The sequence below is a fragment of the Oncorhynchus kisutch genome, linkage group LG9 (assembly GCF_002021735.2).
Source record: "Oncorhynchus kisutch isolate 150728-3 linkage group LG9, Okis_V2, whole genome shotgun sequence".
NCBI classification, from domain to species: domain Eukaryota; kingdom Metazoa; phylum Chordata; class Actinopteri; order Salmoniformes; family Salmonidae; genus Oncorhynchus; species Oncorhynchus kisutch.
In genome coordinates this window covers 20639856-20652054 of record NC_034182.2, presented here as the reverse complement: position 1 = coordinate 20652054, position 12199 = coordinate 20639856, and the positions used below count along the sequence as shown (strand labels likewise).

General features: G+C 41.8%; 1 protein-coding gene across 6 annotated transcripts in view; it reads right to left on the bottom strand.

The window, feature by feature from the left end:
• The window catches only part of LOC109896348 (collagen alpha-6(IV) chain), a 162101-nt gene that overhangs the window by 75795 nt on the left and 74107 nt on the right, over positions 1 to 12199 (bottom strand). For all 6 annotated transcript variants that reach the window (XM_031832084.1, XM_031832085.1, XM_031832086.1 and 3 more), the window contains one exon: positions 6207 to 6281. In XM_031832084.1, coding sequence (XP_031687944.1) covers positions 6207 to 6281 — 75 coding nt within the window. The remainder of the gene's footprint in view (positions 1 to 6206; positions 6282 to 12199) is intronic.

Genomic DNA, 12199 nt, shown 5'->3' with positions numbered 1-12199 from the left:
GTATGAATGCGCTAACTGTTTGAATGCGCTAACTGTATGAATGCGCTAACTGTTTGAATGCACTAACTGTTTGAATGCGCTAACTGTATGAATGCACTAACTGTTTGAATACACTAACTGTTTGAATACACTAACTGTAAGTCGCTCTGGATAAAAGACTAAATGACTGAAATGTAAAATGTCCTGTTAATATGTGACCAACACTGCAACAATAACTTTGCTCAACACAACTAATGTTTAGATTTGTTGGAGACGAAAAACATGTAATTTGACCAAAGCTGTAATTTCCGAAGGCAACTACAACATTTAGACTTTGTACCTTTTCTTACCCCATTGGTTGTGGTAAAGAATGACAAGAAACACTGTTGCATTGGCCTAAACTCCTGTTACAGTCCAGAACTCTACATTTTACTGAGAGTATGCTTACACAGTGCTTTTTGTTACATTACGGCCATGTTCTAAAATTGATTTAAATAAATAAAAATCCTCAGAAATCTACACACAATACCCCATAAATTATAAAAGCGAAAACAGTTTTTTTGAAAATAATAATTTACATAAGTATTCAGACCCTTTGCTATGAGACTCGAAATTGAACTCAAGTGACCTGTTCCATTGATCATCCTTGAGATGTTTCCACAACTTGGAGTCCACCTGTGATAAACTCAATTTATTGGACATGATTTGGAAAGGCACACACCTGTCTATATAAGGTTCCACAGTTGACAGTGCATGTCAGAGCAAAAACCAAGCCATGAGGTCGAAGGAATTGTCTGTAGAGCTCAGAGACAGGATTGTGTCATGGCACAGATCTGGGGAAGGGCACCAAAAAATATCTGCAGCATTGAAGGTCCCCAAGAACACAGTGGCTTCAATCATTCTTAAATGGAAGAAGTTTGGAACCACCAAGGCTCTTACCAGAGCTGGCCACCGAGCCAAACTGAGGAATCGGGGGAGAAGGGCCTTGGTCAGGGAGGTGACCAAGAACCCGATGGTCACTCTGACAGAGCTCTAGAGTTCCTCTATGGAGATGGGAGAAACTTCCAGAAGGACAACCATCTCTGCAGCACTCCACCAATCAGGCCTTTATGGTAGAGTAGCCAGACGGAAGCCACTCCTCAGTAAAAAGGCACATGACAGCTCGCTTGGAGTTTGCCAAAAGGCACCTAAAGGACACTCAGACCACGAGAAACAAGATTCTCTGGTCTGATGAAACCATGATTGAACTCTTTATTTTCAGCGGCAGGGACTGAGAGACTAGTCAGGATCGAGGCAAAGATGAACGGAGCAAAATACAGAGAGAACCTTGATGAAAACCTGCTCCAGTGCGCTCAGGACCGCAGACTGGGGCAAAGGTTCACCTTCCAACAGCACAACGACCCTAATCACACAGCCAAGGCAATGCAGGAGTGGCTTCAGCTTATAAGAAAACCTGCTATGCCCTCCGACGAACCATCAAACAGGCAAAGCGCCAATACAGGACTAAGATTGAATCGTACTACACCGGCTCCGACGCTTGTCGGATGTGGCAGGGCCTGCAAACTATTACAGACTGCAAAGGGAAGCACAGCCGCGAGCTGCCCAGTGACACGAGCCTACCAGACGAGCCCAATCACTTTAATGCTCGCTTTAAGGCAATCAACACTGAGGCATGCATGAGAGCATCAGCTGTTCCGGGCGACTGTGGGATCTAGAGGTCGACCGATTATGATTTTTCAACGCCGATATCGATACAGATTATTGGAGGACCAAAAAAACGTTTGAAACGCTATTAGCGCGCACCCCGCTAACTAGCTTGCCATTTCACATCAGTTAATCCAGCCTAATCTCGGGAGTTGATAGGCTTGAAGTCATAAACAGTGCAGTGCTTGAAGCACAGCGAAGAGCTGCTGGCAAAACGCACGAAAGTGCTGTTTGAATGAATGCTTACGAGCCTGCTACTGCCTACCATCGCTCAGTCAGACTGCTCTATCAAATCATAGACTTAATTATAACATAATAACACACAGAAATACGAGCCTTAGGTCATTAATATGGTAGAATCCGGAAACTCATCTCGAAGACCAAACATTTATTATTTCAGTGAAATACACAACAGTTCCATATTTTATCTAACGGATGGCATCCCTAAGTCTAAATATTGCTGTTACATTGCACAACCTTCAATGTTATGTTATAATTACGTAAAGTTCTGGCCAATTAGTTCGCAATGAGTCAGGCAGCCCAAACTGTTGCATTTACCCTGACTCTGCGTGCAATGAACGCAAGAGAAGTGACACAATTTCACCTGGTTAATATTGCCTGCTAACCTGGATTTTTTTTAGCTAAATATGCAGGTTTAAAATATATACTTCTGTGTATTGATTTTAAGAAAGGCATTGATGTTTATGGTTAGGTACACGTTGGAGCAACGACAGTCCTTTTTCGCGAATGGGCACCGCATCGATTATATGCAACGCAGGACACGCTAGATAAACTAGCAATATCATCAACCATGTGTAGTTAACTAGTGATTATGATTGATTGATTGTTTTTTTATAAGATAAGTTTAATGCTAGCTAGCAACTTACCTTGGCATCTTACTGCATTCGCGTAACAGGCAGGCTCCTCGTGAGGCAGGTGGTTAGAGCTTTGGACTAGTAAACCATAAGGTTGCAAGATTGAATCCCTGAGCTGACAAGGTAAAAATCTGTCGTTCTGCCCCTGGACAAGGCAGTTAACCCACTGTTCCTAGGTCATCATTGAAAATAAGAATGTGTTCTTAACTGACTTGCCTAGTTAAATAATAATATTAATTGGCGTCCAATATTACCGATTTCCGATTGTTATGAAAACTTGTTAATCGGCCATCCTAATTAATCGGCCATTCCGATTAATCTGTCGACCTCTAGTGTGATCATGCTCTCCGTAGTCGATGTGAGTAAGACCTTGAAACAGGTTAACAATCACAAGGCAGCTGGGCCAGACGGATTACCAGGACGTGTGCACCGGGCATGTGCTGACCAACTGACAGGTGTCTTCACTGACATTTTCAACATGTTTCAAGCAGACAACCATAGTCCCTGTGCCCAAGAACACTAAGGTAACCTATCCCTCAATGTAATCAAGACAAAGGAGATGATTGGGGACTATAGGAAAAGGAGGACAGAGCACGCATCCCATTCTCATCGAAGGGGCTGTAGTGGAGAAGGTTGAGAGCTTCAAGTTCCTTGGTGTCCACATCACCAACAGACTAATATGGTCCAAGCACACCAAGACAGTCATGAAGAGGGCACAACAAAACCTATTCCCCCTCAGGAGACTGAAAAGTTTTGGCATGGGTCCTCAGATCCTCAAAAGGTTCTACAACTGCAACATCGAGAGCATCCTGACTGGTTGCATCACTGCCTGGTATGGCAACTGCTCGGCCTCTGACCGCAAGGCAGTGTGTACAGCCCAGTACATCACTGGGGCTAAGCTTCCTGCCACCCAGGATCTCTATACCAGGCGGTGTCAGAGGAAGGCCCTAAAAATTGTCAAAGACCCCAGACACCCTAGTCATAGACTGTTCTCTCTGCTACCGTATGGAAAATGTTACCGGAGCGCCAAGTCTAGTACCAAAAGGCTTCTCAACAGCTTTTACCCCAAAGCCATAAGACTCCTGAATAGGTAAAGAAATGGCTACCCGGATTTGCATTGTGTCCCGCCACCCCGCACACCGCCAACCCACTCTTTTACGCTGCTGATACTCTCTGTTTGTCATCTATGCATAGTCACTTTAACTATACCTACATGTACATATTACCTCAATTAGCCCGACTAACCGGTGCCCCCGGACATTGACTCTGTACCGGTACCACCTATATATAACCTCGCTACTGTTATTTTCACTGTCATTTTACTTTAAAAAAATAATCATTTTCATTCTTTACTTATCTATTGTTTACCTAATACCTATTTTTTTTACAAAACAATTGCACTGTTGGTTAGGGCGTGTAAGTAAGCATTTCAACACCTGTTGTAAACGGCGCACGGGACAAATAAACTTTGATTTGATTTGATCAAGTGGCCCTGCCAGAGCCCGGACTTGAACCTGATCGAACATCTTTGGAGAGACATGAAAATAGCTGTGTAGCAATGCTCCCCATCCAACCTGACAGAGCTTGAGAGGATCTGCAGAGAAGAATGGGAGAAACTCCCCAAATACAGGTGTGCCAAGCCTATATCGTCATACTCAAGATGCTGTAACCGCTGCCAAAGGTGCTTCGACAAAGTACTGTGTAAAGGGTCTGAATACTTATGTAAATGTGTTATTTCAGTTTTTAATTTGTAATAAATTAGCAAAGAATTAGCAAAACCTCTTTTTGGTTATCATTATTGGGTTGTGTGTAGCTTGATGAGGGGTAAAACGATTTAATTCATTTTAGAATAAAGCTGTAACAAAACAAAATGTGGATTGAGTCAAGTAGTCTGAATACTTCCCAAAGGCACTGTACCAGACTTTCAATGCAACAGTATGTGTTTTCTAGTACTTAAAGTATTTGACCCAGGTCTGCTTTGAACTTCATAAAACAACACATTTGATTGTACCTATCCGGTGTATGCGACAATAAAACATTAAAAAAATTAACAATTGTGACATGCGTGGATATGGACGAGAAGCCAAGATAGTGCCTCCTGTAGTAGGAGAGGAAGAATAGATGTGTGACTCGTTTCAGGAAACTAGGCGTATGTTGCGCATCACTACTACACAGGAGAGGCATTCGAACTTAAAAATAAATGTTTTATAGAAATGCCTCCTGGAACATGTGAACATTTGCCATTAGAATCTAGCTAGCTACATTTTCAGATATCATACGTTTCTAATTTTGTCAGAAAGTTGTTTTCATTGTAAGTTCATTGTAAAGTGTACTGATAGCTAGCTAGAGAACGCTAGCTGTCTGGTTCGCTAGCTAACGTTACGTGTATGATCGGTGTAGTAATATTTTTTGTATCTCAGAGCCATTTGCATTGCTAATTATAACCTAATGTTAGCTAGCTAGCAAACATTGAACCTATTTGGTTAGCTTTAGCTACCTGCATATTCATGCAGGGTAGTAACGTTATGAGTTGGGATTATGATTCATTGTTTAGGTAGCTAACATGTCTAAACAAAAGACCCACTATGCAAGTAGCCACTGTACCGTTTACACCTTCTGTATCCTGTGCATGTGACAAATAAACATAGATTTGATTTAATATAGCGTGTGTTTACCAGAGACGGTAATTTGAAGAACAACATGACCTGCAACAAAGTCAAATTAGGATATAACGTTAGGCTAATGAGACAGTGTCCAAGTTCTAAAATTCTCCAGTAGAATGTCCTACTTCTATTTCGTTACACTCACAACCATAAGCTTTTTTCTGTAATTAGCTCGCCAATAACTTGTAATGATCTTGTTGTGAGTTTATTTTCCTGTAATAATGAACGCAAAAATTAAAGTTAAGATGCTGTCAGCTATATGATATGGTCATTATTTGAACTGTCTAGCCAGCTAACTTAACATTAGCTAGCTAGCTAACAACCCTGAAATGAACCAAAACATTGTTTAGAAAGTTGCTTTTAGTTGCCTGGTTTGCTAGGTTAACATATACTCAATTAATTTTTAAATGGATAGGTTTATTGGTGTTAAAATGCACCAGTTATGCTATTTTGGATGACCAGGCTTGTTTTTGTGTTTATACTTTTACATAATGACAACAACAAGTTTCATGTCGGACAACAACAGAATGTTCAGGATGTGACTGAGACAACTTTCTACAGACATGTCGATAGACGTAGTTTAAACCAGCCTTTAGTCTTGAAATCGTTGGTTGTTTAATTCACTACCATACTCACTCACATGTTTAGCACATGGCCTCACATGTGAATCCTTAAAGAGATGGGTGGGGCTAAAGCTTAAGAGGGTGTGAAGAAGAGCTCTCCAACAGGAGTAATCAAAACATTCAAGGGCCATTTTCTCAAAAGTGGGGTTACAAGTGTATCAACTTTCAAAGCAGAATTACTTTCCCATTGTTGCTCAACTGTAGTCGATGATATCTGATTTTCTAGATCCAAGTCTCTATTTTTATCCAATGTAAAAAAACACCATTTCAAATGTTGGTACATAAGACCGAATCCAGCGTGTCAGTCACAGATGTGAATGTGTGTGAGAGGGAGAGAGAATAGAGATGTATTCATGTCTTACCCTGCTGCCTTTCTCTGGATTACAGTTGCATCCCCCACTACAGTCCAACCCATTACACGGTTCTCCTGTCGTCCCCTGGAGAGAGAGAGAGAGAGAGAGAGAGAGAGAGAGAGAGAGACCGTTAGTATTACATTGTGTACTGTATGCCATTAAGCAGACACTTCTATCCAAAGCAACTTGAGGTGGGAATACATTTTCATATGGTTGGCCTTAGTGGGAATCAAGCCCCATGCAAGCCCCATGCAAGCCACATGCTCTACCAATTGAGCCACAAGGGAGAGATAGAGAGACCTGCACTATCCAATCACAGCAGCAAGATTTGTGTCATTGCCATGACAAAAGGGCAACCAGTGGAGCACAAACAGCATTGCAAATACAACCTACAGTGCCTTCGGAAAATATTCATTTCCCTTGACCTTTTCACATTTTGTTAGGTTACAGACTTATTCTAAAATGTATATATTTTTTAATTCCCACCATCAATCTACACACAATTCCCCATAATGACAAAGCTAAAACAGGTACACTCTAGAGCTCTGTCAGAGTGTCCAATGAGTTCTTGGTCACGTCCCTGACCACGGCTCTTCTCCCCCGATTGTTCCGTTTGGCTCGGCTGCCAGCTCTGGGAAGAGCCTTGGTGGTTCCAAACTTCTTCCATTTAAAGAATGGTGGAGGACACTGTGTTCTTGGGGACCTTCAATGCTGCAGACCATTTTTGGTACCCTTCCGCAGATCTGTACCTCGACACAATCCTGTCTCGGAGCTCTACGGACAATTCCTTCGACCTAATGGCTTGGTTTTTTGCTCTGACATGCACTGTCAACTGTGGGACCTAGTATAGACAGGTGTGTACCTTTCCAAATCATGTCCAATGAATTGAATTTACCACATGTGGACACCAATCAAGTTGTAGAAACACCTCAAGGATGATCAATGGAAACAGGATGATGGATCTGAGCTCAATTTCGAGTCTCATAACAAAGGGTCTGAATATTTATGTAAATAAATTTCTGTTTTTGATTTTTAATACATTTGCAAAAATTCCCCAAAATCTGTTTTCGCTTTGCCATGATGTGGTAGTGTGTGTAGATTGCGGATCATTTTTAAAAATTGATTTAATACATTTTGGAATAAGGCTGTAAAGTTAAGGGGTCTGAATACTTTTCCCTTTTATACTTCAACTACGTGCACACTTTACAACACTGTACATAACCAATAATAAAACATTTGAAACATCTATACGCTTTTAAAAACTTTTGTGAGTGTAATGTTTACTCATGTTTCCCTTGTTTATTTCCCTTTTGTTTTATTGCCTATTCCATTTACTTTGGCAATGTAAACATATGTTCCCCATGCCAAAAAAGCCCTTTGAATTGAGTTGAGAGAGAGGGCGAGCGAGAGAACCACATACAGTGCCAGACTTAACCTCTAGGACCAACACTTTCAAGTGCTCCATTTGATTTGATTGTCTTTGCCGGGTACAACTGAACCAACGGAATAATATAGAATAAGTGTTTGATCTATGTTTTGGATCCACGTCTGCTAACTAATATCTTATGACGATGAAAAGCGTTATATGAGGAATAAACAACCACCATGATTTTTTGTTAAAGATGTGTAGTGGGTTTGATCATGCCACTGAAACAAATACACAGCACATTTAACATATTTGAAATATGTTAAATAGAGAGGAAAAGACCGGGTGCCACATACCAGGCCAGTCTAACCACTATCTTATAAGTAGAGCTCTGACATGGGGAACACATAGGGGATCTGCTATCGTAGTCTATCAATCACGCGTCAACCTTAATACAGCTTTTGTTTCAATAATCACATCAAACTTTATTCATCAAGCACGTTTCAATAATCACATCAAACTTTATTCATCAAGCACATTTCAATAATCACATCAAACTTTATTCATCAAGCACGTTTCAATAATCACATCAAACTTTATTCATCAAGCACGTTTCAATAATCACATCAAACTTTATTCATCAAGCACGTTTCAATAATCACATCAAACTTTATTCATCAAGCACGTTTCAATAATCACATCAAACTTTATTCATCAAGCACGTTTCAATAATCACATCAAACTTTATTCATCAAGCACATTTCAATAATCACATCAAACTTTATTCATCAAGCACATTTCTTAAAGAAAGCGGATGCATTTCAAAGTCCGAAATAAAATAATAAAAGGTGAGAAAGATACAAACGAGACACATTTAAATGGTAAAACAAAGTTGGACAAATTAAGAGAGTAAAAATAAGAACACTAATAACAGTGGACTGAGAGATGCATTAAAATAGATTAAAATGTATAAGATATATAAAATGGGATAAAATCAATAACATAGATACTGTAGCATGACTGAAAAGCACAGTTAGAAAGGTTTCTAAAAAGGTTTCTACAGTTTCTGGGCCCTCGGATCCTTCAGCAGGCTGTTCCAAACGCCAGGACCATAGTGGCTGAAGGCTAGCCTTTTAAGATAGGTGCATGTCTCAATAGTCCTTGCACGTTATGCTTCGTTGGAATACCTACAACAACTTCAAATCCATCACACTATTAGCATAGATAAAGTACATAAGCCACCTCACACATACCAAAGCCCATTCACAGAACAATGCGCGTGCTCCTTTCTCAGATACCAGAGCGGGACGGAAAACAACCTCTCATGTGAGAAACTCTGCGTGTAGGTCTACACACAGAGTCGAAGCCTACTCATGAACAGCCAGTCAGTCTGTCAGTCAGTCAATATTGAGACCGTCTGGGACTGGGAACAATGCAATATAGGTCCTTTCATAGAGGATTAAAACAACCCAGCAGCAGTCCTGGGCTAGGGGCTCCTAGGGGCCAGCTAGGGGCTAGCTAGAGGTCAAGGGTCAGGGATGGCGTTTCAATGCGATTAGGGATGAAAGGGTGTCGGTTGCGTCCTGGGGAGGTGAGCAGCCTGGTCTCATAGACTAGACGTGGCACAGTAAACAAAAACCCGGGACACTCAAATTAGTACATGTTACATTTGGTATGGTTACATGAAACAGAAGGTTATTGAAGACAAAAATGAAAGGAGGGTGGTTGGTCGGCATCGATAGGTAGGCTTATAATGGGAACGTCTATCAACCCAGAGGTTGCGTGTTCAAATCTCACCGTGGACAACTTCACCATTTTAGCTAATTTGCAACTACTTACTGTTTTTAGCTACTTTACAACTACTTAACATGTTAGCTAACCCTTCCCATAACCTTAACCCCTGGACTTGCTAATATTAGCCACCCAGCGTTAAGCCACCCAACCAACGTTAGCCACAACAAATTGGAATTCATATCATATGTATTGCAAATTCTTAAAATATTGTACAAATTGCAATTCGTAAAATATCAAATTGTTATCTGTAACATATCATACGAGATGGATGATGGAAAACCACAAATGAACACATACCATACCATACCAAAAGTAGCACATCATATTAATTTGAGTGCCCCGGATTTAAATGTACTATTTTACATCTACCCCTGAATACAGGTTGAGAGAGAGGGGGGGTTTGAGGGGGTGCGAAAGGTGACAGGGTTTGGAGCTGTACGGATGTGGGTTGTAAAGAGTGAGGTGGTTGTGATAGCTATGTGTGTGTCTGTACGGGTAGTGTGTTCGTGATTGTAGTGTGAGTGTAAGTTATACCCCTCATGGAGGGCCCCTCGTGGAGGTGAAAGGGTAGGGGATGTGATAGGTGAAGGGACAGGGGTAGGAATGCAAGGCCAAAGTTATATGGAATTAGGCCCAGGATCCCAGGGGCCCTGTAAGAGGACCTCACAGTCTGTTGTGGTGTCTGGCCATACAGATGTGAATGTGTGTGTGTGTGTGTGTGTGTGTGTGTGTGTGTGTGTGTGTGTATGTATGTGTGTGTGTGTGTGTGTGTGTGTGTGTGTGTGTGTGTGTGTGTGTGTGTGTGTGTGTGTGTGTGTGTGTGTGTGTGTGTGTGTGTGTGTGTGTACACCACAAGGTGCATGGTGAACACCCCTACAGGTTGTTGCGGCTGAAACGTTGAGCAAACACAGTCCCAGGTTCATAGATCATAGACCACTTCACATGACCAGCAGACATGTCACTAGCTACCTCCTCAAACTCTTGACCTCACTCTTACAGGGGGGTTCTCTTTAACAAATAGAAGTGAATGAGGGGGTGGGGGGGGTAGATAGAAAGAGAGGGAAAGGAAAGTCTGCCCTCTCTCGCTCTCTCTGTTGGTCAAGTTCTCCCTCTCTTTTCCCGCACTCTTTCCTCTGATCTCCACACTCATGCTAATCAGAGTGACAGAAGCAGGGCAAGGTTACTCCACTGGAGAGAGAGAGAGAGAGAGAGAGAGAGAGAGAGAGAGAGAGAGAGAGAGAGAGAGAGAGAGAGAGAGAGAGAGAGTAAAGACAGAAAAAGTGAGAGAGAAAGAGAGAGAGCGTAAAGACAGAAAGAGAGAGGCCATGGTCTCCACATGCTACTTCAGACATGTGCTCAGTGAAACACATGGATACACAGACGTAGGCCTGTCAATGAACAATGGATCAAACAGAAAGAGAGAAAAATAACACTGGGAGAGACAAAAAGACAAAGAAAAGGGAGCCGTCAAACTTTTGTCATGGGACTCCCTCTCTCTCTATTCAGCTTCCAGCCCAGTCAAAATCCTGATGTGAAAGTACCCTACCACACATGTTGATGCCCTACTCTATTGGGTTCCCACGCCAAGTGTGTATGTGTGTGTGTGCGTGTGTTTGTGTGTGTGAGTGTCTTCTAAAGGATTATTCATTTAAAGACACCACACCTTGACTCTCTACTTTCCCTGCCTCCCTATGAAAAGCCAGTGGGGGAGATGTACAATAGGGTGGAACTTAAGGACTAATCTGCGGCCCCACACACACACACACACACACACACACACACACACACACACACACACACTAGGGTTTGGCATTATGCAGATTTTCATACCGTAATACCGTTCCTGTACCATAACGGGGTATACGGTATTACAGGCAGTGCACACAAGGGGAGCTATTTTATTTCCAAACATAATATATACACGGCATATAATAAAAACACGAATAAAATTCTGTACAAAACAATTTAGGCAGAAGGGATCTTTATCCAGGAGGGGATTGATAGTCAATACTGTAACCAAGAAGATTGATCTTGTAAGCTAGCAAACCAAATGCATAGCTGGAGCCCTGAGCTGGAGATAATTTATTTGGCACATCTTACTTAGATAGTTAACTAAGTTACCCCTGCATTTCAAAATATCCTGGTATACGTTATACTGCCCAAGCCTAACACACACACACACGAGCGCACACACACACACACACCCTTCGGGGCGGGAGAGAAGGATTCATTTACACTCTCTGACAAACAAGGAGAGAGAGAGGGAGAGTGAGAGAGAGAGAGAGAGAGAGAGAGAGAGAGAGAGAGAGATGAGATGAGGATTTCATTTCTGTGTTGAGATAAGAGATGAAACAGGCTTTGGAGCAGAAGGAGCTGCCTTGGATTGGGTGGACTTCTATGCCTGTCGTAGAACGTGTTCTTAATGAGGAGGGTTCTTTGAGATTTTCTTTACCATTCACAAAATATTGCACACAGACAAGCACACACAAATACAGACACACACTACATCCAACATCCAACAGCCATTGACATACAGATGTGAGTCTGTCATCTCCAAGGAACCCAATATTGTCTCTCAATTTTTAACCAATGTTTATCAATCAATCAGACCTATTTGCTTATACTTGACAGAGCAAACACCAGGTACATACCTCAGTGCTGTTAAACATCCACCTTAATAATCACATCACTGCTCTGATAACACATGTTCAGGCCTTAGTATTGCCCCTCTGTGTTTCTTCCCAGAAGTCTCCCTGTTTACTAAGTGCTAGATCATACCTCATCACTCCACTACCTGTCAATCAAAGTGTTACCCAGCTCCTCGACACAACGTGAGGGAAGG